The following is a 25,981-nucleotide window of genomic DNA, read 5'->3' on the forward strand; positions in this document are numbered from 1 at the left end:
ACAAACACATTTGAAAAAGTTAACAATGACGGAGAAAAAAAATGGAAAATTCTGATTTATTTAAAAATAATGTAATCAAATTGACAATGGCGTTTTCTAGGGATTGAATCAGCTTCCTCCGTCTAACCCTGTCTCCTGCATCCTCTCCTCTAACACCAGCTACCTTCATGTCTTTGTTAACTGCCTCCATAAACATCCTTTTTGGTTTTTCTCTGGACCTCTTGCCTGGCAGCTCTAGACTCAGCATCCTTCGACCAATAGATTCACCATCTCTCTTCTGGACAAGTCCGCACCATCTCTCTGACTTTATCTCAAAAACCTCTAACATGTTCTCTTCCTCTGATGTCCTCACTACTGATCCATCTGAAAGAGAACCAGCATTTTCATCTCTGTCATCTCCAGCTGTGCCTCTTGTCTTTTCCTCAGTGTCTCTATAGGCCGAACAAAAAAAAACTTTAATAAGCTTTTGTTTTTCCAATGTTAGGTAAAAAAAATGCTGGAAATGGCAAGTTTTTGTTTTGAATTATTGTTAAATTAATGTGTAAAAATAGCAGTTTCAGGAAGCAGAAACTACAGAACTTTATGGTAGAAAAGCTTTTAGGCTGAACTTAATGAAAGTTTCACTGTAAGTCATGCAAACACAACAAGTGCGGTTATTATCCACATCTAAAAACAAACTGTTAAAGAAAGAATCTGGAGCAAACAGTGAAGTTTCTAATGAGGAGCTCAGGAGACGAAGTGTTCAGGTGATCTGTGGGAGGAGCCTGCGGCTCCACCTGCTCCTCCTCCGGGAGGGGCGCAGTCCGGTCCTTCCCTGTGTGGACGGACGGAGGGAGCTCAGTTTGCGCGCAGCTGCTGCGGGACGGGCCCCGCACACAGGAGGACAGCGAGAGACACCGGCAGTCCACGCGCGTGCGCTTGCGTGACCAAAGCAGAGGAGCGCCAAGCCCCCCTCCCTCCCGAGCAGGTGAGAAATGTTTCCATTAAAGCCTAAACGCACTGAAGTCAGGGAGTCTGCGGGGAGGCGGGACTCTGCGGGGAAATCTGCCAGTTTTTATCGCCTCGGAACTTTCAGTTTCCTTGGAGTTGTTGGTTCAAAACCCAGAGCAGTTCCTGAAATCTCAGTGTTTCTTCTTTTTGGAGCTGAACGTCACCTTATCTTTTTTCATTTTGTTCTGATTAATATTTAACAGACTTGCAGCTCATGGATGAGTGTGAGCGCTGAGTTTGCCCTGAAGTCACACAAACTGTAAGACACGCACAACTGAGAGCCAACTGCGCAGTTTCCTCTGCAAATGGGCTTTAAAGGCATTATTTTCAAGAAGAGCCTCCTCAGGAAACGCTGAGATACCTTTTCTAACTCGAAGTGATCCCACTAAAATCACAACTGTCTGATGTCTGTCTGTACAGCAGACATTCAAGTTAAAACATTATTTTGCTTTTGTTTTTTTTGCACTGCTATGTCTGACAGGACAAAAACTACACTCCTGGAGGATCTATGGGCATTTATTTTAACTTTTGGAAATGGATATCCTCCCACAAATTGGAAAAAAAGTACATTTTAATTTAATAATTGCTTCTCAAAAGCTCACGAGTTTCTAGTAAAATGTTATTATTAAAAAAGATCTTTAGGATGCAGCAGGCAGTTCTGGTCTCAGCTATTTACATAAAAAGCACTGTTGGGTCTTTTGCTAAACTCAAATAATGTAGTAATTTTTTTAATTAATTGGTTTCAGTCCTAGAAACAAAACAATAAACAACAAATAAATACTGTAAAACAGTTGTCTCTAAATGGAGAACACAATGAAAATTAAAAAAAGGGGTTTAACTGAAACAACTAATGAATGCTGACTTTAGAAAGATTAATGTTAATTGGCAGTTGCCAAACTTTACGCTTTAAAAGATAAATACTGACACACTCCATTTACAGCAGATCTAAACTCTTGTGTGGACCAAACAAGCAAACTCTTCCAGGTAAACTCTGATTCTTCAGCAACGTTCAGAATGAAAACAGATCAGAACTTTGACATTAACTTAAGATAGGAAGAAATGCTAACATTATGCATTGCTATTGGTTTCATTTGAACTTAGTTTTCTTGTTTTATTGAACTCTGTTTGGTGTCAGAAATTCTAAATAATTAAAATTAAGGCCTGTTTACGGTACACCAGCTGGGCGTTTCCGTGCCAACCATGGCTCCGCCCATATTATTATTTTCATTATTATTTTATCATCAATGCCCTCATCCCCGGCAGGGCTAACAAAAACAGCTGATATAATAGGGGGCGTGGTTTTCTTTTATTGGCTGCAAAAGGCGTCGTGGCTCACTTGCAACACCACTGTGCCATTCTGGAGTCCAGGGGGCGGGGCTTACTTATACTATGTGAGGTGGGGGCAGTGGCTAGTGCCATTGACGGCGCCAGATCAGTCGCATCTACTGTATGAGTTGCTCTTTTGGGTCAAATGCACTCTGGAACGGCCCAGCTGCTGTGCTGTGAGTGGACCCCGAAAGCATCACGGCATGTTTTAGGTGTCAATATTCTTAACAATAGTCTTTCCTCCCAATAGGATGTGAGAGGGTTCTGATGAGCATCTCAGTCGCTGCTTTCCTGAACTCTTTAGTCGAGCTCTGACTTAAAGTAAAATATCAGTGATCCCATACAGATCTGAAACAGAATGACTTACAAACCTATTAAGGTGTGAGTCACAATATTCTCAACCTGGTGCTTTGCTTTGATGACGTGGAGTTTGGTTGAGTTTGTTGTGTGTTTGGAGGTTCTGGATCAGGTCAAGCGTCCACGCTCATATTAGTACAGCCTGGAGAGTCAGGGGGGTCAGAATGAACATAGCAGTGCATCCCTGAGCTTTAAAGTCTCACTCGGATCATCTTTTGATAGAATGTCAAAGCGTTCTGGGTAGTCTTTTAGCCATGATTATGATGTTTTTAGCCAAAAACCTGTCATTTTGCAGTTGTTTATTGTTTTGGATGGGACTGTTGATGTAGAGCAACCCCGCGCCCCTTTCCCCTCTATCTTGCTGAGAGCTCAGAGCAGGGAGCTTGTGGCCCGCCCAGCGTGTTTTCTACATCGCATTTACGCTTTTTTTTTCAAACTTCAGTTTTTCGTCTGCCCCGGATTCACCACAGTTTGAATTAAGAAATACTCAGAAATGCCATTTTGAGCCTAATTTTCTTTATATACGTCCTCCATGACCAGAAAAATGCCACATCAAAACATCGAAAACACGAACCTGATTAGAGCTGCACCATATGAGGAAAACGTGCGATATTAGTGATTAATATTGCGATGACTATATAACTTGCGATATATGAACAAATAGCAAACAACCAAAAACATCATTTCATTTCATTGCAACAACGTAAAGGCATCCATCTGATTGGCCAAATGGATAAATGTATTTATTTGATTCGTTAAATACTTCAAGCTGCCGTAAGATTGTTTTGGCACATTTAAAGTAAGCATTTATTGCAAATTTTGCCGTCTTTTGCTATATGCATATTGCACAGCTTGTTATAGTGATAACGATAAATTTGGGATTTATTGTCCAGGCCTAAACCTGAGACTATTAGTCACTCTACTGCTCATTAGTTTATGTCCCTCGGTAATTTATGTCACATTTTGTGTCACATTTTCTCCCACGTCTGCTTTTTCTTGGATGCTTTTGACTCTGCACAGGCTGCATGGTCTTTTTGCTGCAGCATCTCTTTGTGAGTCAATGGGGGGAAACTTGGACTAGGACAGATCAAGTTTACACAATTTTCTGTTTGTCTGGAGAATTTTGAAAATATTTAGCACCTATGGCTACTGCACAGTTGAATAAATACTGAAAGACCGAGCCTCTGTTCAGACACAATTTCATAGTTTTGTAAACTCTTTGCTCAAAGAAACCTGCACGAACCTGAATTATGACACAGGTGTAAAGGTTATTCTGCGTGTTTTTCTCAAAAAATGTCATGGTCCATGTGCAACATGTTGGGTCAGCTACAGTAAAAGAGCCAAAACTGACTCCTAGAGTTCAATCAAGAGAAATTCATTTTCAGAAACGGCGTCACTCAATTAATTTTTTTACAAACAAGCATGCTATAAACACTGAAGAAACAAAAATCAATCAAACACAGGTGCAAAGCAATCAAAGAGGGCAATCTAAAACTCAGCAAAGACCGAGCTCCTTCAAAATAAGACGAGGAAAAAACTGAAGCTTTGAATCCTGAAAGACAAATATTAATATTAAACTATAGAGGGAAGTACTTTAAGAAAAAACAGGAATGTTCTCTTCTTTAGGAGTCACACCCCTATAGATCTATGGCAGGAATGCGGATTTATAGATCTTAGTTTTTAAACTGAGATCAAACTGTACCTGTAGATCTTTAAACCAGACTGTGGCTTTAGCTGCAGCTCTGGATGCTTGACCTCTGACCTTATCCACACGAGTAAAGATTTAGCGCCACCTCTCAGCTCTGGGCTCTCTGCCTTTCCAGTCCAAACACGAACGCGGTTCTCTGAATGAAGTCACTTTATTGCCTCGTCGGCGGCTACTGTTTGTTCATGTTGTTGCAGCACCCTTTTCCAGCTGTGCGCAGGTGTGTCCCGCTGATTAATCTGGGATGAATCAGCTCAAATCTCAGACAGAGCAGCTAATTGGGCCTTGATCCGATGCTCTGAGTCGTTTCAGTTTGTATTAGAGGGCATAATTCAGAGGCGGCTGTCTGCGAGTGAGTTGTGAAACTGGAAACGGTGGAGGAATGGCAGTAAATTTGTTTCCAAACTTTCTGGGCCGATGGCAGTGAGAGTCAGCTGTGTGCCTCCCACAGAGAGATGCTGCATTCCTTTAATGGAACATTTTCTTGTTCTTTAATCCTTCATTTTCTGCAGCAGAAATAAAGTCACTGTCCCAGCGGCATTATGGGATTTCCTCAGGCTCCAGGGACGATGATCTGCTGGTGTGTGTGGAGGATTAGGAAGACGTCTGTTGGGAAGTCTTTTCCTTGTCGGCACTGTGGTTAAATCAAATCCTTTTATCTGGACAGGTTGTCTTTGGGTGGTCGGCCTCTCTTCTTCTTCTCCCTTTTTTCCTGAAACATCAAAGGTGAACTGATTGAGATAAAGACATCAGGTTTTCATTTTCAAACTTTGGTGCTATTCTGTGTTCTGTTCCTTAGGATTGTGGATGTGAAGCAGCTTTTTCCCCGAGGATAAAGGGTGAAGTGATGTGATTGATAGTGTAGGAGTTGCCCATCGGTTTAAATAGACTTTTTGTGAATCCGTTGGTCAGAGGTTTAAATACCAGGCTAGATGGCCATTGATTACTTGGGCAATAATCAACCCCACCCACATTGCCTGGGAGGATTGACTGTGGAAGTGACATTTCTGTGTTTTATTTCCTTTTTCCCCCTGTTGTGAAAAAAAAAACCCTATGTGCTCCAAACACTGCTCTTGAATTGTTACAGTTCAATTTACAACTCAGTGGCCTTGTGGTGGAGTGTCTGCCCTGAGACTGGAAGGTTGAAAGTTCAAATCTGGGCTGAGTCGTGTCAAAAATGGGATCCAATGCCTCCCAGCTTGACATTTAGCATTAAGGTGTTGGATTTGGGGGCTAAAACCACCAAATGGTTGTGTCTGCAGCTCAAAAACAAATTCCACACACCTAGGTGTGTGACAACTAATGAGACTTTAATTTAACAGGCTTTTTACACCACATCTTTTTATTAGTATTTTGCATAAAAATGGGGTTAAAATACAGATTTAGGAAAGTGCAGACAATTTAGAACATAACCCCCCCCTCCCCCCCACTGCAGTGCTCTTTCAAACTGCATATTCATATTATAAGATATGCATTATGACCACATTTCAGTGAGTTGCTGTGTCTCATCGTTGTGGTGTTATGACATTGTTTTTAAAAGAAAACTGTAAGGGAAACTACAAGGTAGCGTTTAGGATGACATCACAGCAGCACCTGTTGGATGTGGTCACATCACGCGACACAGTAAAGCACGTAAGAAGTGTTAATTCAGCGGTGTTTAAATAAACATTCTAACAAATAACCAGCTGGTCCCTTTTTTCTGTTTGATAAGACGACAATCATTGCTTTTACGTTTGTCCGCGTCTCGTCTGATCCTTCATTTCTACTCTGTTCACGTCGGCTACGGTGACCCTTTTGGGACAAATGTTCCGCTCCGAGGACGGATTGTTTTCAGACGGAGGAATCTCAGAGCGAACCGAAGCCCAATTGGAAACGAGCGGAGACTACCTTCAAAGATGTGTCAGAGAGCGGCTCCTGGACCCGGACCAGGGTCCGCTTGGGTGTATTCAGACTGAAAATTTGTTCTGGATTATCGACTGAAAACAAACTCTGGGTCACTTAAAGTGAACCAAATGTGTCCAGTCTGAATACACTCTTAGAGTCCTCCTTTTCTTCTATAAAAGGAAGAGACAGTTCAGTGTAACCTGCAGTCGCTGTTGAACACTTATGTTACTCATTATGTTAATTTAACAGAAAAAAAATACGGGCGGTAAAAGATCCACTGCTTTATAGAAATCTTTTCATACATTTTTTTAAAAATGATCTAACGACTCTTTGTTTCCAAGCTTCACCAAAAGTCCATCAGTTGAAGAGCTCAGGCTCAAGAGCACTTCAAAAGTTTTTTTTCCCCCCTTTCATTCTAATATCAAGACCAGTAATGCACTTGTGAGCAGCTGCAGAAGCAAGGACACGATCTCTGTGTGAGAGGAGCCCAGGTTCGTTGTCAGACCCAGCGGCAGCTCGGTCTGATGGGATCTGAATGTTTGGTCTGCGAACTCTCAGACACACAAACCAAACCAGGCTTAGTGTGACGGTGAACAATATCAGTGAGTCTGGTTTGTTTGGGCTAGGGCCTTCAGATAGCTTTGCTTTGCCCATCTGTTATGTGGGAGTTATAGTGGTGGCATTCAGCTTTTTGCTGATTTCCATTCATCTTCTGACAGATATTGTGTGTCTGTGTGCGTGTAGAGGTGTGTGCGTGTTTAACCTGGATCTTTGACTGAACTTGAAATTGAAGTTTGTCACTTTAGAAAAAAAACACATTTTTATTTCCATTTAACTCATAGTAAAATAAAAACAGAGACATGACCCTCAAACAGTTTAGAGTCACCTTGACGTTTTTAGTCTTCCATGGAAATGCAGGTACCAAGGTTATTTCTAACGAGGTTGGAAGTGGTGTTATTAGAAACTAAATGAGTTCTTTGAACTCTCCTACCTGACATAAAAAAGAAATCTTTACAGCAGGTAAATTCTGTTCAATTTGTATAAACAAGCAATTCTAATGGTCCCAGTATCCGCCCAAAGAAGGCCATAGTTCTTCACATTTCTCTTGTTACTACAAACAACTGTCATAAAAAATAAAGGGTTTTCTAATTATAATCTTATTTTAGTCATTTGAATTAGCAGTGAAACATGGAGGATGATAGAGATACATCTGTATGTAAAACCTGAATAGTTTTAAAGTGGACGTAATACCTTCATAGAATAGAATATCTTTATTTGAATAGCACTTTTCCCAGAAAGAACCACAAAGTGCTTTACAAAAGGAGCATAAAATCCAATCAAAACACAGAGAGTTAATAAAATACAATAATAATAATACAACTAAACACAGTAAAGGTTGTAAAGCAAGGACTAAAACCAACTCAAAGCTCTCCTGAAAAGAAAAAAAACATCTTTAACCTGAGATTTAAAATACTCAGCTGAGTCAATTTAAAGGAGCGACAATGGGAGACGAGGAGCAACGGCTTGAAATGAGAGATCTCCTCTAGTCTTAAAGCGGGTTTTTGGAACGTTTAAAAGATTTTGGTTAGAAGGCCTCAAGGATCGGGCCAACGAGTATGGGGTTAAAAGGTCAGATATGGACGTCGGAACTTGGCCATGCAAGGCTCCAAAAACTAAAAGTAGAATTTTAAAATCAATTTGAAACTTGAAAGTTAACCAATGCAAAGCCGACAACAGAGGAGTGATGGTATTTCATGTCATGAAATAAAATTTTTGTGCGTTTGTGTGTGACCCCAAACTTTTCAGAGGTTGTGCGCCTAGATGGGACATGATGAGAGCAGAGTACAGCTCCTGACCAGGACAAAGCCCTGCAGTCTAAGCCCACAGCAGCATAACTAAAGGAATGGGTCGGCATTTGCTGCGTCAGCCGTGAGCTTTCCCAGAAAGGAACGTCTGCTTTCATAGATGGAATCTGCTTCCTGAACCAAAGCACTGATAGAGAAGAAGACGCTTCTTCCCAATCTAACTTTGTTAGGTCGGGACCCTAGCTTATTTCATTTAATTTATGGAAAAAGCCCAGCTTTACAAATTAAGTCAACTCAGCGGGCTGTAAAGGATAACTTCAATAAAAGAAAACATTTAAATTACAACAAGTTATTTAGAAAAGGAAGGTCTGCAAGAAATGAGAGCAAATGCACTATGAGACCTTTGGCACCTGAAAGAACTTTCAGAGTCTTATGAACAAATGAGAGAATTAATAGTCTGTGGAATTTGAAAATGTGGAAAAAATGTGGAAAAACCTGCCTGCAAATAGTTTTTTTTAAATGCTGCAGTTCTCTTTGAGTCCGTGTTTCTGATTTTAGCAGGACAAACTAAAAGACAACAGTCCAAGAAGCTTTTTTGATCACAAATGTGATCGAGATCCCATCAGCTGTGATCGGGACCGGCGGGTCCAGCGGCCTCCGCTCTGCTTCCTGTGTGACACTGGGCCTGTCGATGCCCCACTTTTGTAGATGTCAAAGGTCAGCTCAGTGAGCTGCATGTGAAGGCGGCTTTGTTCTCTAATGCAGTTTTTTTTTTAAAAAGATGTCTAGCCTTCATCACACACATGCATGCACATGACCCACGCCCCCAGACGCAACACCCCCCCTTCTTTAAATCTCATAATGGACACCAAACCATCAGGCTTCTGGTTAAAGTACATCAGATCATGCACAGCTAACACAATACATCTAAAAAATACACATTTAGTATGCAAAGTAAAAAAAATAGATTTTCTTCAATGCGGGGCTGAAGGAGCAAGAACCATGGTCTTCAGGACTCCAGTTTGGAGATCCATGAAGACCTGCTCGGTTCTTCTCAGTGCTGCTCTACTGCAGCGGATTGTAAGTAGCCCTGAATGCAAGAAAACAAATCTCTCCCTTCTTCTTGCAGTAGAAACCAGGTTTGAATGTTATGAATGAAAAATATTTGCTAATCTCAAAGAAGTTAAGCCGCGTGTGACAGAAACCAGGAAAAGCAAGTTAGATAGTTCAAGAAAATGGACAAAAACTAAAAAAGAATGAAAGAAATATAGAATAATAAATACAAAGAAAACTGCAAAAACTGCAGTTGTCTCACCAAACTTCCAAAGAATTAGAGAACCTTAAGAAATCTGTCCAGATGCTAGAATCCATCACCAAAATAAGTGTTTGCTTTGGATGCTTACGACCTTTGGGCTGTTGAGCAGAACTCATGAGGGAACTGCTAGAATCTGAAAACAAGTTAGCTCTCAGGCTGAACATAAAGGAGGATGTTTGAGTTGTTGGTTCATAGGGACAATGATGATAATGGTGTGTAGAGTGACAGAACAACCCAGCATACCAGGAAGTGAGGTAGATCTTCCTCCACCAAAGCTCTACCTATTATTTAAGTTGTTTTTAATTTAGTCATTGTGTCTCACAGAAATGTTCACAAATTTCTTTTTTTTTATGGTGTAGTTAAATCTGATTAGATTTGAAATAAAACACATTTACTCTGACTTTTGGTAATGCAACCCCTACCATTGTGTCGAAACGGATTGATTAAAGAGATTTTTAGTGTAGTGTCTTTTTGGTGGTTAGTTTTTTAAGAATTAGAAGCTCTGGTTTGTCAACCTGCTGCTCTTCGTAGAAAAGTTTTGCTGTGATTCTTCAGAGTTGGAGTGGAGCCTTCAGGAGCAGATCAGAGGCAGGTGGAGGGAAACCTCAACTATTGTGTTCCCAGCAAGCTTAAACATGACAAGAGCAAACACAAGATCTATGGAAGCAACCAGAACCAGATCCAGCTTTGATACGTTTGTGATCATATGGGGTGGGGGGCAGCGACCTAGTTAAGCCTGAAAAGCTGACAACACTCTTTGGCTTCCTCCTTGTATTTCTTTTTTTTTTAATCATGACATTTCTCCTCTTTTTTTTATCCTCCTCTTCCTCATTTCTCTCTTTTGGCGCCTCTTCGGTCCTCCTCGCCCCTCAGTGTCCAGAAGAAAGGGGTGGTGCATTCCAAAAGCCTGGAGACCGTTCCTCCTCTTTCAGACAGCGGCCCACAGAGTGACAGAGGAAATTAGAATAAGAATGGCTGCCCATTCACCCCCAGTGCCCCAGCGACGAGCTGGAGGGAGCGAGGGAGGCCGAAAAGAGGGAGGAGAGGAACGAAGGGGGTCCCGTACAAACCGTGTTCCCATTGGCCGCTGGCGTTCCCTCTGTTTTTTTACCACTGCCCTCAGTTATGCTTACCAGTTTGTTTTACACATGCACTCCACACATGTGCATGCACGCGTAAATGTACACGCTGGGCTCCAGAGCTGACCCACGTCCACTAAGATACAGGACTCTGTGACCCAGGACTCAGTGAGTACGACTGCATCGTTCTAAAACTCAGCTTTATTTGACTCAAACCTTATTTTAAGTCCATTTCTGCTGCTTTAAATTTCAGATTGTAGTAGGTTTGTTTTTTCCATGACTGCTTCTTTCCATGGAGTGTATGTATACATGTTCAGATTTGCTTTAGTCAGTGTCATGACACTTAAAAACATGTTTCTAACACCTGTAGCTCTCACAGGTAAAGAAAAAAAAAGGGTTCATATTTCCTGGTTTGTGCAGTGAGAGGAATTCAAAGCTGCAGAGCTTCTGACACTTTTCTTTAGTCCAGCTGTCATCTGAGAGTCTACAACAGAACATTGTGTCACCTTTTGCATGCTCAGTATGACTCTCTAGTGCAGGGGTGTCAGACTCATTTTCACCAAGGGCCACATCAGCATAAAGCTGTCCTCAAAGGGCCAGATATAACTTTTACATGTAACTAAATGCAATGAAAAATAGATGTAACCACTCCTTAATGTTAAATAACTCATTCATTCATTTCTTATAACTTTTTAAAGTGACAATTCCAGTTGCATAGAAAACACGTTTGCTTGTTACCTTAGCATGAATCCTTTTAGATTTTGTCCGCTTATTAAAACCCACAATCAAACTGTCCAAGTGAATAAAGAAAAACAACAAAAAACTGAGCTAGAAAGAACACGTATCACATGTGTTACATTTTACAAAAAAAAAAAATTGCATCCAGCTGATGGTTTGATGACAACCATTTCTCTGCATTCTCACATAAGACCTGCAAACACTGAATAATTAAAACTGCAGCTACACATAAATAATATGTAATCAACAACAAAATGTTTTTTTTTAAATATTTTAAAAACATTTATGCTTTCGCGGGCCACATAAAGTGACACGGCGGGCCACATTTGGCCCCGGGCCTTGAGTTTGACACCTGTGCTCTAGTGTGATCTGTTAGTCACTTAAAGACCCACTCTGATCATCTTGTAATATATTTTGTTTATGGTTATGCAATTTCTAGCCAAAATCAAAAAACCTGTGTCGTGTTCTAGGACATAGTTTCTGCAGAGCGGCAGGACTTCATCAAAAATTCTCCTCTGAGTTGTGGTGCAAAGCAACCCCGCCCCCTTTTTTCCCCTCCCCATAGGTGAGAGGTCGGAGCAGAGAGCTTTTGGCTCGCCCGGCGAAATGTTCTATGTGACAAAAACGCTCTTTTTCAAACGGGTTATCACCTGAAACACGATTTGAATTAAAAAAAATCAGAAATGCAGTTTAAAGCTCAGATTTTTAATACATGTCCTCCATCATCAGAAAAATGCCACAGGAACATGTTAAAAACAAAATTCTTAGTGGGTCTTTAAGCTGTTGTTTTGTAAAAAAGGTAATCTGAAATAATCAAATTAGAACAGTTGTAATTACTGTAAGAAAGTTTGTTGTGAGGTTTTTTGCTTTTGTGTACTTAAAGATATTTAAACATAACGATGCAGCCAATTGACCATTAAATCTGCATTTATTTATGGAATTGTTGGTAAAACCTGGAGCTTTTTCTGTCAGTAAAAAGTCAATATTAGAAAACTTCCACCCACTTCCATACAGCTTCTAGCCCTCCAAAAAAAACCAGGGATGTGCTGCTGTTTGATGACCGGACGCTCACTGATGAACCAAAGCGAGAACAATCTGTTTTGTCCAATGATCTAAATAAAAAAAAACCTTTTTTGGGATGAAACCGGTTGTTTAAAAAAGAAGTGTGCACCCATGGAGCTCGAGCAGGACGGTCAGCAGTCATGCTTTGTTCATGCATGTGGCCCCCTGGATTAGCGAGCACAGTTTAGAATTTCTTTCAAAAATGAAGGCCTTGAAGTCATCTAGTAGGGAAACAAAGCACCTCCTCTCCTGGATTTAGGATTTATTTAAACGGCTAACAAATCCTCGGTTGGGACGGGTCTTTAAAAGGTTTCAGTTTACTCTGCTCAGCGTTTCCTCTCCTGCCAGTGTACACATAATTATATTGTCAGCTCTGCATCCATTGTTTTTGAAACAAGAGGGATTTTCAAAGATGGAGAGCCGCTGCCTGAGACTTTCCTTTTTTATGCTTTTTTTCATGACAAACTGTTTTTTTGACTAAAAGGGAAAACTCTTGAGATTTTAGGCTCATGCTGTGGTGGGAAGTCAGCTCTAAAAGCAAGTGGCTGACTGAAGCAGCTGTGAATAAACTAACTCTCTGAAATTGTATTGCAGCCTGGTGGTCTCCTGTTCCATGACCATCATGATCCCAACGCTAAGCCTCCTCATATTTGGTGAGTGGACCCTTTCCTCTACACTTTATGCCTCGGCAACAGCTCCTTCTTCAAGAGTACGGCACAAAGGATCATATGCTAGATTCCTATGGTACAAATGCTCTGACTCCTTCAAAAAGCAGCATTTGCTTGTAATAAGATGAAGACCAACCAGAGGCACAGGAAGAGTCATTCAAGTCATAAAACCTTTTTAGAGAAGATTTTATCCTGGAGATTTTAAGTGAAGTGCTTTTTGCAAACCTTGGTTTTGAAAGGATTGGGAAAAGGTGATCTGTAAACCTGTTTAACTCTTTCAAAGATCTCCCTTTGGCTCATCTTTGTAATTTTTCCTTTATCCAAAACAATTTATAACTCCAAACGTTGAAAGGCAGTAAACACATGCATCAGTTTATAAAAAAAAACAAGAACAAGCTGAGCTTGAAAGAAAATGAGAATTATCTGCTCTTTGTTTTCCATTGAAGGTTTATGTTAAGGCTGTGTCTCACAGCCACTATTTACATTTAGCACATTTTCCACGTATGAAATTTCTGTCTTCAGTACATGTGTGATGTACGTAATTCATAATTGTTTTGACATTCAACGATACGCACATATGTCCTTCGAAGGTTTTGGCCGACGGGTCTTTACGGGAATTCGTTTTTGAGCTGTTCAAAATATTTGGTCTGTTGAGAATTACGCCATTTCCACCTATTTTACGTGTTTTATACGCAAATCATACGCAATTGTGCGTGATTTTTGTGAGAAAATTGTGGCTTTCCACGATCGTTTCCCGAATGTCTAACAGACTTTTCTTTTTTTTTGTTGTTTTAATATTAATTTTCATTTAAGTGAGACAACAGAAAAACAAAAGAACAACAAACAAACGAAAATACACTAGAAAAACAGATCTGACACGCACAGACAACTACCAATACTAACACACAAAAGCAGGAGATAGGGCTAGGGCTACATTATTAGAGAATCATATAGGTAGACAGGAAAGGCTCGAGACATATATAACTATGCATTCATTATATTCTTCATACTGGAAAAATCAATAGCATTATTTCAAAAATAAATAAATAAAACAAACAAACTTGAGAGTAATTACCCATAACCATAAGACGCCTGCAAATGAAATGAATAGGGTATTATAAAGAGAAAAATGCAGGGACACAACACCCCAGAGAGTCCAAGATAGTCACATATTTGATTCTCAGATCTTTCTAACATGTCTAACAGACTTTTCAGGCATGTACCACCGATGTATGCCTTTTATAACGCATATACGGCGCACATATCACGTCATAATTACATAACTGAGGCATAAATCACTAATGAATTCCAAATAAACAGCTCAATATACATTTCGGTTCATGTCCTACAATAATTTACGTGTTCTATGCGGGGTTTACTCGTCTTTCTCCCCTGATATTAACATGGTTCATTCGCGATACATCTGTGATTTTTTTAAGAAAAGACCACAACTTTTCTCACATTTTCCATGTATATTCACGTATGACCAATTATCACACGTACAATATGCGCTAAATGAGCGTAGTGGCTTGTGACAGGGCATAACCGTGTAGCCTCCAGCAATGCGAATTTGTCCTCTAAAGCACTTCTCTAAACCAATCAAATCTTTCTAACTCCTTTTGGTATCTACAGAGGACATTTGAAGCTTTTCATCTATACCAAATGTGAAGGGGTGGGCCTCTGGGAATTGTAGTTGTTGGTAGATTGAAAAAATATTTTGACTGGACACTCTTTTAATTAGACGATTACAAAGCTTGAATTGTCCAATCAGAAAACCAAATCTGAAGACTATCAAGATGCTTTGAGAATCAGGACAAAATCTAAAATCATGTATGAACTTGAACCTCTGTGAATGGAGATGGAGAGGATTTAAAAATTAACGAATCCAAAAATATCTTGTGATTCTTAATTTTTGGGTTTTTAGCTTCATGAATTTGCTTAATTTCTGGTTTCTTCACCATCAAGCCTCACTAGTTCACTGTACAGTGCTTCATTTAAAGTTCAAACCTTGCAAATGAAAAATGAAAAACAGACATTTTCATAAAATTGTGTAACTAAGTTTCTCCTCCTGTAGTGTTGCTGTACTTTCATGTGGAAGCGGTGATATTCCACAAGAATTGACATTTACTAGAACAGTGTACCTGGGCAAGTCCTTTTAGGTCTAAATATTGGTACGCATTTTTAGTTCTGAATCTTTATTTTTTTTTATCCTCATAAAACAAGGAGTAAATTCTTAGAAGTTCCATCCTGAGTGCTTGCACTAAAATGCTTTTTTCTGGTTGTTTTTTCCTCTCAAGGTACATTGAGGGCTTTTGTTTTATGCTGACATTCTTTACATTTCATGTTAAAAGCTTTCAGTTGAAGATTTTTCCTGGAAAAGCAGAACAACCAGGGCAGTAAAACCATTAGAGTGCAGGTGGACCTTGAGACACTACTTTAAAAAAATAAAAAGGAAAGCGTAGATGAAGGTTGGAGACCAACCATTGAGAACAAAGAGACACTTTGAGCATCAAAATGGTTGTGCGTCATAAATACTACCATCATATTATGATCACATTATAATCGCATTAAGCCTAAAGTACCAGTTAACTGCAGGAAAGCCTCTGATTATCCATTTTCATCCAGTGTGATGGTCTTTATGGCTACATGCCTGCTTTCTTGCAGCAATATGCAAACACCCAACAATTGTGGAAACCATAATTTTTTAACTAAAAATTGGGACACAGGTTTTTAAGAGCAAACTTTTCCTTCTAGACATCTTTCATTTCTACAGACCTATTTGTTGTGCGCATGAACTCATTCTAAAAGCCAGAAATAAATGTTTTTCACAAAGTGAAATTAAATTCCTTTCTGTATTTTCTACCTTCCACTCATGGAAGCTGATGAGCTGTATTATACTTGTTTCTCTAATTTGACAGGAAACCTGTCGATGATTAACTGAAGGAAAAAGGCGGAACCTTTTCAGCCTCAATCATCCAAAGCCTGAGCCGTCAACCTGCAGCAGCTATTAGTGAATGAATAAAAGGGTTGACTTAACTTAGTCTCCAGGTTATCAAGGCCGTGTAAAACAGTGTCAGGAAAGAGTCGGATCCTCAGTAGTGGATATTTAAAGAACTGAAGGCTCTTCTGCCTGCTTTAAACTCACATTTTTAGTTTGGACAAAACAAACTTTAATTTTAGATAACTTTGGACCAAATCTTTGGAGAAAGAAGGGCCTTATAGGTACTTTGACTTAGTTACTTCCTTGCATTTGCGGGGAACTAAGTAAGTATGGAATTTTTGAAGAAATGTGATCCAAAACGTAATAATCATTGCACAAGGAGCAATGTGGGGTTTCAGTGTCTTACCCAAGGACACATGGGTGACCAAGATGGAAGCCAGTTCTACTTTTGTATCTTTTAGCCTTAAAGTGGAAATGTGTGAATTTCTGCTGAAAATCCAGTGAACGGGAAATCAAATCAAACTTTATTTGTAAAGCACTCTTACAACTCAGGTAATAAATAGATTAAAAAAGAATAAAAGTAATAAAATAAAAATGAAAAATAAATAAATTACCAAATACGTACATAAATAAACCTTAATAGACAGAGAAAATGGTAAATGTGAACGAAAACATTAAACATAATAATAATAAAATAATAAATAAATTAAAATAAATACATGTGTGTATATATATGTATATATAGATATAGATATATCAAATTGGCAAAAAGAAGATGAATAATTAAAATATCAAATAAGTTCCTAAATTTCAACTAAGGGCTAGATTAAAAAGGTAGAAAGACAGCAACCTCTGTGTGGCTCTGTGACTCTGGTTCGGTTGAAACATGCAGCCCACATTCTTGCGACTCCTGCCGTAACCTAACCTTGGCTCGGTTTTGACACAACACTCGCCTGTAATGGAAAAATAGTTGTATTCGTGTCATTTTACAATCACCTCTCGGTACATATTTGCAAAGGTGTGTTTGCATTGTTTTTGTCCGGCCCCCTACCACCTGGAATGTCTCCCAAATGACTGACATTTTCCTCTCTTTGCCTGCATTCCTGTCATATGGAAAAGAAAGATGCCCAAAGGTGTGTTTTTGTGTGACTTTAACACTATGTGCTTTATGGCCACGTGCTGCACTATAATCACACTCTTAAACCACCTGGTGTCACATAAGCGTTTTGGCGGTATAACTACGACCGCTCACCTTTGCTTTGAGAGCTTTTGGTCAGCAGAACCTTTAACAGAACTCACCAGTTCCTTGTTAATGTTCGTGTGGAGCATGGTTTCTCCCTCAGGCACTTCCTAGGCATTTGTTCCCAGAGGTTCTTTCTGTTTTTTTAAGTTCAAAGCTTCCAACAGAAGCTTTTTCACCCAAAAAGCAAAAAGGCGCACTCTGTCACTCTGAGATGCTTCTGTATAGATTTGTCCTTGACCGCAGGGTGACCATAAAACTGTGTTTTCTATTTCTGTGAAGTGAAACAAACTGTTTTTCAGTTCAGACACATTGGAGAGTTTACCAGCATGCTTAATATCAAAAACTCTTCATCCTGAAAAGACAAATCTGATTTACGTCTTAAGTCTGATCAGATCTCTGTAAAACCTTCATTTGTTTTGAATTCATTCTTAGGGTGGCGCAGTGGTTAGCGCTCTTGCCTCACAGCAAGATGCCACTGGTTCAAGTCCCGGCTGGGGGACCTGAACCGAAACGCCAAACTCCAAACACCATGCATGTTCTTCCCGTGCATGCATGGGTTTTATCAGGGGACTCCGGCTTCCTCCCACTGTCCAAAAACATGCTTCATAAAAGTGAAAGTGAGTGTGTGTTAGGCCTGCACAATATACAGCAAATTATATCGTGATCGCAATATTGATCACTAATATCGCATTTCGCAAGTTTTGCTCATATCGTGCAGCCCTAGTGTGTGTCCATAATTGTGGACCTGGGACAGACTGGCGACCTGTCCAGGTTGTCCCCAGCCTTTGTCCATGAGTGCCGGGATAGTCTCCAGCAGCCCCGTGACCCCGAAAACAGCTAAGAAGATGAATGAATGAATGAGTCATTCATGGACCTGCTGTTGTGTTTGGATCACTTTTAGGTTTGTGCATGTGAACAAAAGAGCCTGAAAATTTGTTCCGTATTATCGTAGGAAACAAACTCTGGTTCACTTAAAATGGACCAAATGTGTCCAGTCTAAATACACCATTTAGTATCATGACATTTTCACTTTTTCTCATAGTTGTATTTCATTTTTGTAGATTTTGCTACTTTTTTTTATTTGACTTTTTTTTCTCATATATGTATTTCTTCGATGGTTACACTAACATTCCATTGTACAATATGAAGTTTTAAAGGGGAAAAAATCAGCTGCAAGAGCCAGTTTGTACCTTGACGTGAGCTGATGACACATAGTTAATTAAGATGGATGGATTCTGAAAGAGGCAGCTGCTGAATTTATTATTTAAAACGAGTTGGAAAGGTGCTATACAGATAAAGTTTGATTTTAATTGAAAACAGTTCAGTCATAAGCAACTAGAATAACTAGTTAACTCACCTGTTAACCTCTTAAGACTTAAATAAAAATTTTCATTTTCAAAAAATACTTATTTTTTTTTTAGAAACAGCTCAGTTACACACATCTATACCCAGACATCTTGATTTTAGAAGCAGCACATCCAGCCCAAATAAAGCCACCGATAAGCTCAAACATGCTCTGTTGTTTTCAAAACTTTGCAGCAGTTCTGAGGTCAAACTGGCTCCTAAATCTCATTCCTAGATTCCTAGATGTGGTTTAGCTTATCGCATACATCTTCATATGAAACCACAAGGGCTCCCGTGGATTCTGTTTCTGAAGATTCACAAACTTTTGTAAAGTTACTGAACTTCGTTTTATTCAGGAGAAGTCGAGCAGAAACCTGCTGTCATGTCCCAAATATCCAAAATGTGTTTTGGAAAAACAAACGCGTTCCATGTTTGCGGCGCTGCCCTGTAATTACCAACAGCAGCGCCGTTTCCTCCAGCTATCTGAGGCTGACAGACCAGAGGAAGCCGTTGGACGGATTATTCCGTTCATGTGTGGTCTGTCTGAAAACACAAACTCCATCATTAATTATAGTAGATGCTGAATTATGAGTGCTGACGTGCCCATGCAGGGATGGTATCAGTGTCCCCATCAGGCCCAAATATTTTACACCTGTTCATACCTGTGATGATCCTAACAGGAACCGTATTAATCATTGTGCAGTGATGTAGAGAAGAAATCGAACCGAAAACACAATCATTAATGTTTTCTGTTATCACCGCTGAGTCAAAAAGAAGAAGACTTAAACTTTCTGTTTTCCTTGTTTTGTGTCGCTCTCATAAAACCCACGTTCAGAGCAAACACAAGTGTTTTTTTGTCCACCCACATGGGTTTGCCTCTGTGATGCTTTATGGCGCCTCACCCAGGCCGACCTCTTTGACCGCTGCATGAACCTCTTGTGTGAAGTAACACCTCGGAAATAAGGTCAGGGAAAAGCTGCATTCCTTATTCTTTAGGGGACGATGGAACAGAAAGGAGGGATTGTTGCTGCTGTCAAACTTCCTGGTCTTATCGTTTCTTGTCTTGGTCCAGGGTGTGTTTTATCTCAGTCTACAGTCCACAGGCTTCTCCCCTGACACATTCAAGGGCAGTGCTGCCTTCAGCTGATCATTAATGTTTCGAATTTATCGCGTAAACTGCAAAAACCTCGTATTTTTGTCATGTTTCTAGTTTAAATGTCTTTTAACATGTGATGTAAGATAAAACTACAACTTTTTAGGTACTAGAGTGATGCTGTAAAATATTTTTATTTATGTATTTATCGATTAGTACGACAGAGTTTTAGGGCCAGTTTAGATTTAGATTAAAGTTGGATTAAAAAAAAATAAACTAAAGTCCTAAATTTCCCGAGAAAAAATTCATAACTGTTAAATTACGAGAATAAAGTAGTAGATTTACAAGAAAAAATTCATAAATTAACGAGAAAAAACACAAAAATTGTCTGTTTATTGGACATTTGCTTGAAGATGAAAGATGTGGAGGATTTTGTAAAGTTTTATATCAGGATAGGTTTTTAAAAATCAAGAAATTCTGAACCTTTTGGCAACCCAAAATCAAATTATTGTTAGTGGTTTCTGAGGTTCGTGTCGGTAAAGCAGAGTTTTATGTGTAAAATAAGGAGCTCAGAGACATGTTTGGGTGTAAAGGACCGAAGCTTTATTCTGCCTTTTTCATTCACATACCCAGAAGTCCATTTGTCCCCTTACGTCATTCAAGTGCACAAGAAACACCAAAGGGGAATGAAAACAGTGTTACATAGGTCCCCTTTCCCAAAATAAAACGTCTCGTTTCAACATAAAACAAGAAAGATGAATGAAAATAGTCTTTAACATTAGCATGAGAACGTTGAAAATGCCAAAAACCGGGCCTCTTCAGACGGAAGCATCACACAAACATAGAGATCTTGTCTTTGGTGGAGGAAGAAAGGATGGAAGTGGACAGGTGCAGGGATACCGATGTCTTCATCATTGGGCTGCAGAGATCCTGTAAGAAGTTATCCTGTATGCCCACGACTTTAAAATCCTACATTTTTGAGAAAAAAGTTGTAAATTTAACACTTTAGATCTCGTAAAAGTACTTTATTTTTGGTGACCCTAAAACTTTGTCGTGAATTAGAAAGTAGACGGTCCTAATATGCAAAGAACCTTAAAACTACAATTTTAGTAAATCTCTTTTGGTAAATAAAGAGCTTAAGGCTTATTGTTGTAGATTGTGTGCACACATGTGCATGAACTCAAAGTCTGAGCTTTGTGTGCGGAAAGCGAAAGCTTTACTTCCAGCGCTGGACCTGGAAGTTCTAGTTGAAGTGTCGATCTTTAGGCTTCGGCACTTACAGACGGCAAGTCAGATGTCGCCCACTCCTTCTTTAAAAGGTTGTCTGAAAATGTGTCTGCACGCTTGTGCGTTTGTCACGAACTTCTCCTGACATTTATCTCTTAGGTTTTTGCTGCTGATCTCTCTTATCACATAAAGGGATTGACTGGGGTGTGAAATGAAAACATGCCCCAACTCACCCCAAGCGTTTCTCTCTTTTTTTTTTCTCCTAATAAATAATTTGAAGCTGATATACCTGCTAGAATATATGGAAAAGGCAGCCAAATTCCATAGAAACATCTGAAAGTCCATCAGAAATTTTAGAAACTGAAAGTTGGCTTTTAGGTTCACAACAGAAAACGGAACGAGATATGGGGGGGCGAGAGATTTGTGTGATCATGCTAGCGGGTGGAACACATTGCTTTGGTTCTTTGTACAAAGTGTGAGACAGATGTTACAAACTCGTAAAACTTAATGAAGCAACACATTTCTACGACCAGTTCACATTCAAAGGTCTAAAAAAATCTAGTTTTATAATTAAAAAATGTTTTTTCTTTTTCCAGGCCACAGTTGTAAATAAGAATGTTGTTTATCTGTTTTGCCGGAAAAAAATGAGGGTTAAATAAATAAATGAAAAATACATTTTTGTTTGAGTCTTAAAAACAAAGACTTTAAACAAAATTCTGAAGATTTAAATACTTTAATAGAAAGAATTAAAACCTAAATCCTCTAATTAAACAAAAAAATCTGCAAGGTTAAATGAGCTTCTGCTGCAGCAGAATCGAGTTAATGTTTTCTGCAGAGGATGCTTTAGGTTCCATTCAAAGCATGCTTGTCTTTCCAATCGAGCTTCAGCATGTTTGCTTCTGTTGTTTCCTGCAGACTCGAGACGGAAGCTTTTCTCCTCTCCATCACTCTTGGAGCGGATGATGTTTTACCCCAGAGGGACTCTGTGTTTTGATTAGAGTGGAGGATTTTTTTGAAAAGCTAAAAATAGACTGAATGATGGCTAACTATAGAAAATGAAACGATTATAATGGAGAATGGAATCACAGCTGCCCTGACGGTGAACTGTTTCATTATTATGGTCATTTTTATTTTTTTAAGAAACTTTGCTACTATGCAATTTTAGTTTGGATTCACTTAAAGAGCCACTCTTATCAGCTTTTCATCTCTTTTCTTAATATATGTCCTCCATCATCAGAAAAAATGCCACAAGAACATGTTAAAAACACAAAAAACCTAATTTTCATCATAGTGAGTCTATAAAAATCTAAGTCTTGATGACATTTTTAAAAACATCTTTGGAACCATCCAGGAATGAATGAGAGTCTTTACTGATACACCAAGTAAGGTTACTTTACATTCACAACGTAATAAAGTGTTGATCACAGACGACTGAGCAAACAAGTGCAGCAATAAATATAAATATTTCCTTGAAATGTAATATATAGGAAATCATGGTGCCTGCACTATCTCTAAAAGTCAACAGTGACCCTGATTTTCAGCAGACTTCTGACCTGCAGACAACTTGACCTCAACTTATTCAGCTGCATTGATAGCAGTTGCAGAAGGACAACCTGACAAACACTGTCTGCAGACATGACAGTACAGAGAACTGGGACTCTGTTTTTCTCTTGTTTGTCTTGTTTTTGTATAATTTCTGCTTTGATTTGAAACAAAACATTTCAAATCCAATCTCCAGTTTGACAGATTTGTCTTTATTCATCCAAATAAGACATTTCACAGGAGTTTGCTACAATTTCATATAAAACGAACTCTGAATGTGGTTGCCGAACACAAATGTGATAATTTCCTCAAATAAAAAAAATAAAAGTTTTCATTTCTGCTGTAAATTTAATTTGATTTACGAGAAAGTCAATGGAAAATAACTTGCAGAATGAACTTTAGATACTTTCATTTTTAAACGACTTCTATCCAGGAGTTGAATTATTAGTACATTTCTTTCTCAGTCAAAACACACCAAAATGCTGTCACCTAACACATGTTCATCATGTTCAAAAACTCACCGCAAAGGCAGCGTCCCAGGTGGTTAGCCTAGGATTGCTTGGTTAGGATGCTGCTACACCACAAATAAAAAAAAATGTTGCAGGTCAAATATTGTAAATGTATTTTAAAAATACCCACAAGGAAGGAGGGTAGCAATCTGATATCCAAAGCTACAAAGTTGGATCTTGGTTTGACACATTTGTGTCTCCATACTGAATCAGTAAAAACCTAATTTGAAGAAAGAATCAAACAGAAAATGAAGAAAAATGTAAATGTTTTAGGATTTTTACTTCATTTTGCAATTGAACTGATGTTTCATATGAGAGATTTTTTTTCTGAACTTCATGTTTAACAGAAAAAAAATAAACTTCTAGAAGTTATGAAAGTGAAAACTTTGACATTTATTTTGAAGCCAGTTGAATCAAAGGTCAAACTGGGCTGCAGCGAGCACAGACCCATTAAACTGTTAGACTATTATATAGTGAACCGGGGTAATTATTATAATGCTCCGTCTTTCTCTCATTTCTCCAGCTCTGAATGCAGCCGGACAAGAGCTTCCATCGAGCCCTCACGGCTGCACGGAAGGAAGCTGTTACCCCGCAACAGGAAACCTCCTGATTGGGCGAGCTGTCAACCTAACCGCCACTTCCACATGCGGCCTAAACGGACCCGAGCAGTACTGCATTGTCAGCCACCTGCAGGTAACAGACGGGTGAAAGAAATAAAAAAGAAAACTCCATCTAGACTCGGAAGATTATGGGAGATGAAAGTACTTATAGCTTTTTATAAGTCTTTTATTCATAAAGACTCAGGTAAAATGAGACGATGTCATTTTATTTCAATACTTGCTGTGTGAAATTATGATATTTTTTTAAAACATTTTTTAAAGCAGAGATTTTTTTTTCTGGCTGGCTTTTCTTGTCACAGTAAAACCACTCTGAGTAGTTTCATCGTTTTTTGATTGTAACATCATTGTGTTTTTGCATTTATTTTACTTTGGATCTAGTTCCGGTTGTAAAAAGATAATAGTTTTCCTAAGAAGGATTTCTAAAATTCAGATATAACCCCCACAAACATCGGCTTACTTCTTTTGATGAGAACCTTTATGCTGCATTCACACCAGATGTGATTCTCGTGTCAAATTTGCATCTGATGTAGCGGGCTTTATCGCTCTAGCTCCGTGTGCCCTGCGACAGGCTGATGACCTATCCAGGATGTGTCCCGCCTTTGCCCAACAGTAACCGGGACAGTCTCCAGCAACGCCGTTGCCACAGCGATTAAGAAAATAGATGGAAGTTCAGGACAAAAAAAACCTTAATCGAGTCACTAAAAACGTTATGTGGCAAAAGCTGAGTCCCTGATTTTGCGTCCAACGCCCAAATCGGGCTGCAGTACCTCAGATCGGGTCTGTACATTCACTTAACATTGAAACTTGACGCACGAATCACTTCCGGTGAGAATGCAGCATTAGGCCGAACCTGAGCCTACTTTGAAAAAAAGTGTCTTCAAATTTGGATGTTACTCCCACTCAACGCTGAGATTGGTCACCAGTCATCCACAATACCAATAAGCTGTCGGCGCTTGGAAAGGACATAACAATGCGGGACATAATGTAAGCGCTTTGGGTGTCTTGAAAAGCGCAGATAAATCCAATCCATTATTATTATTATTATTAATGTTGGTTTATACCTTATAATGCAAAAAAGAAAATCACTTTGGTGCTTCAGAGCACACCCACGGCAAGAAATGCGTTTCTCCTCCGCGTTACCAGCGCGATGAGGATCGTCCGACGGGGAGTAGGGATACCAAGCCTAAAGTCCCTACAGCAGCCTCTCCTTGAAAAAACAAGTACGGACTCCGCTACGGCTCCAAATGCCCCTACAATTGGAGGAGCCAGAGGGGTAGGGGGAGAATTGGAATTTGCTATTGGTACTATTGTAAATGGAGGAGCATAAAAAATGTACAGGTAGCGGCAAAAACCATTTACTGTATTCGAGAACTGGACTGAGTGAGTGTTACGTCACATCACCAATTAAAAATAACTGTGTTCCCGTGTTTAAGGCGGGAGTGTTGCGTTAAATTGATCTACAATAGTTGAAATCTAACTTCTTTTTTCCCCCTCAATTATTCTAGATGTTTTAAGGCTGTAAAACTCCTTACTACACACTTTGTATACTTTTTCAGATAAACATGAACATTTTCTCACTTTTTTGAACTTGAACTCTCATTTCAAACCTTAATAGAAAAACAAGGCCAGTACTACAAAATAAAAAGATGAATGATGAAATTTGGCACTTTCTATACATGAGACATTACACTAAGGAGATTGATTGACAATGGTGAAGAGCCAATCAGGAGGCAGAACAGGAGGCAGTTAAAAAATATTTGCACTGAAGTAAAAAAAACACCAAGTATGAATGTTTGGTAGCAGTTTATAAAAACATGCAGAAAAACTGAAATGGAGCCATGAAGGCAGAAACGAATTATCTTGCAGTTTCCTCCACACCTGTGTTATGTTGGTTCTGGTCTACCTCTACCGGCCACGTTTTCCATCTTTCTTCACCTGAAACACCTCCCGACATGCTCACCGTTGTTTACATTCATTTGTCTTGCACCGTGCATTTCTTTAGCATGCCCATGCCTGCACTTCGGGGCCTGCGGACAGCAAAAATTCAACTTCCAGGTGAACATAATGAAGATTCTCACTATGGTGACAGGCTTTCTGCTGCAGTGCAGTGACAGCCCGGTATGTCTGATGCAACCTCAAGAGGCCCCATGAAACAGTTGTCTCAAAGCGTGTAAACGTCCACATACCCATCTATCATTGGGATTTGAGCTTTTGTAAGGTGTGGCTTGGATTTCTGCCTCGGAAACCCAGAATCTACCTTCATTCACTACTCATGAAGGAGCTACACTGGTACCATGTTATCCGTTGACAATTGGAGACCAAAGGCCGTCCTCGCTTCAGAAAAGCCGAAACTAAATGGGGAGTTGGTGTGTTACACGGGTGTGTTGTTGGGGCAGAAAGCTTTATCTGGGCTTGACTAATGGGAGTTGAATAAGAGCAAAAGAATAAGTCTTAATTACAAACAGCAACTGCCGCTGTCATAGAAACTCAGGAGAAATCCGTGTGTTTGGCTCCGTCCTGATTGCTCTAATTG

At 39.4% G+C, this 25,981-nt stretch overlaps 1 protein-coding gene across 2 annotated transcripts in view; it reads left to right on the forward strand.

Annotated features, from left to right (window-relative positions):
* The first annotated feature begins 800 nt into the window (after nt 1-800).
* Nucleotides 801-25,981, forward strand: part of lamb2l (laminin, beta 2-like) — a 57,541-nt gene continuing 32,360 nt past the window's right edge. The window contains exons 1-3 of one of the 2 annotated variants that reach the window (XM_011476771.4): nt 801-967; nt 12,856-12,914; nt 23,352-23,521. In XM_011476771.4, coding sequence (XP_011475073.1) covers nt 12,875-12,914; nt 23,352-23,521 — 210 coding nt within the window. In that variant the 5' untranslated portion in view covers nt 801-967; nt 12,856-12,874. Of the gene's footprint in view, nt 968-10,494; nt 10,630-12,855; nt 12,915-23,351; nt 23,522-25,981 lie in introns of those variants that run through there. The other variant, XM_011476772.4, reaches the window with a different exon arrangement.

The sequence above is a fragment of the Oryzias latipes genome, chromosome 7, assembly GCF_053564925.1.
Source record: "Oryzias latipes strain Hd-rR chromosome 7, Olatipes_Hd-rR_3.1".
NCBI lineage: Eukaryota > Metazoa > Chordata > Actinopteri > Beloniformes > Adrianichthyidae > Oryzias > Oryzias latipes.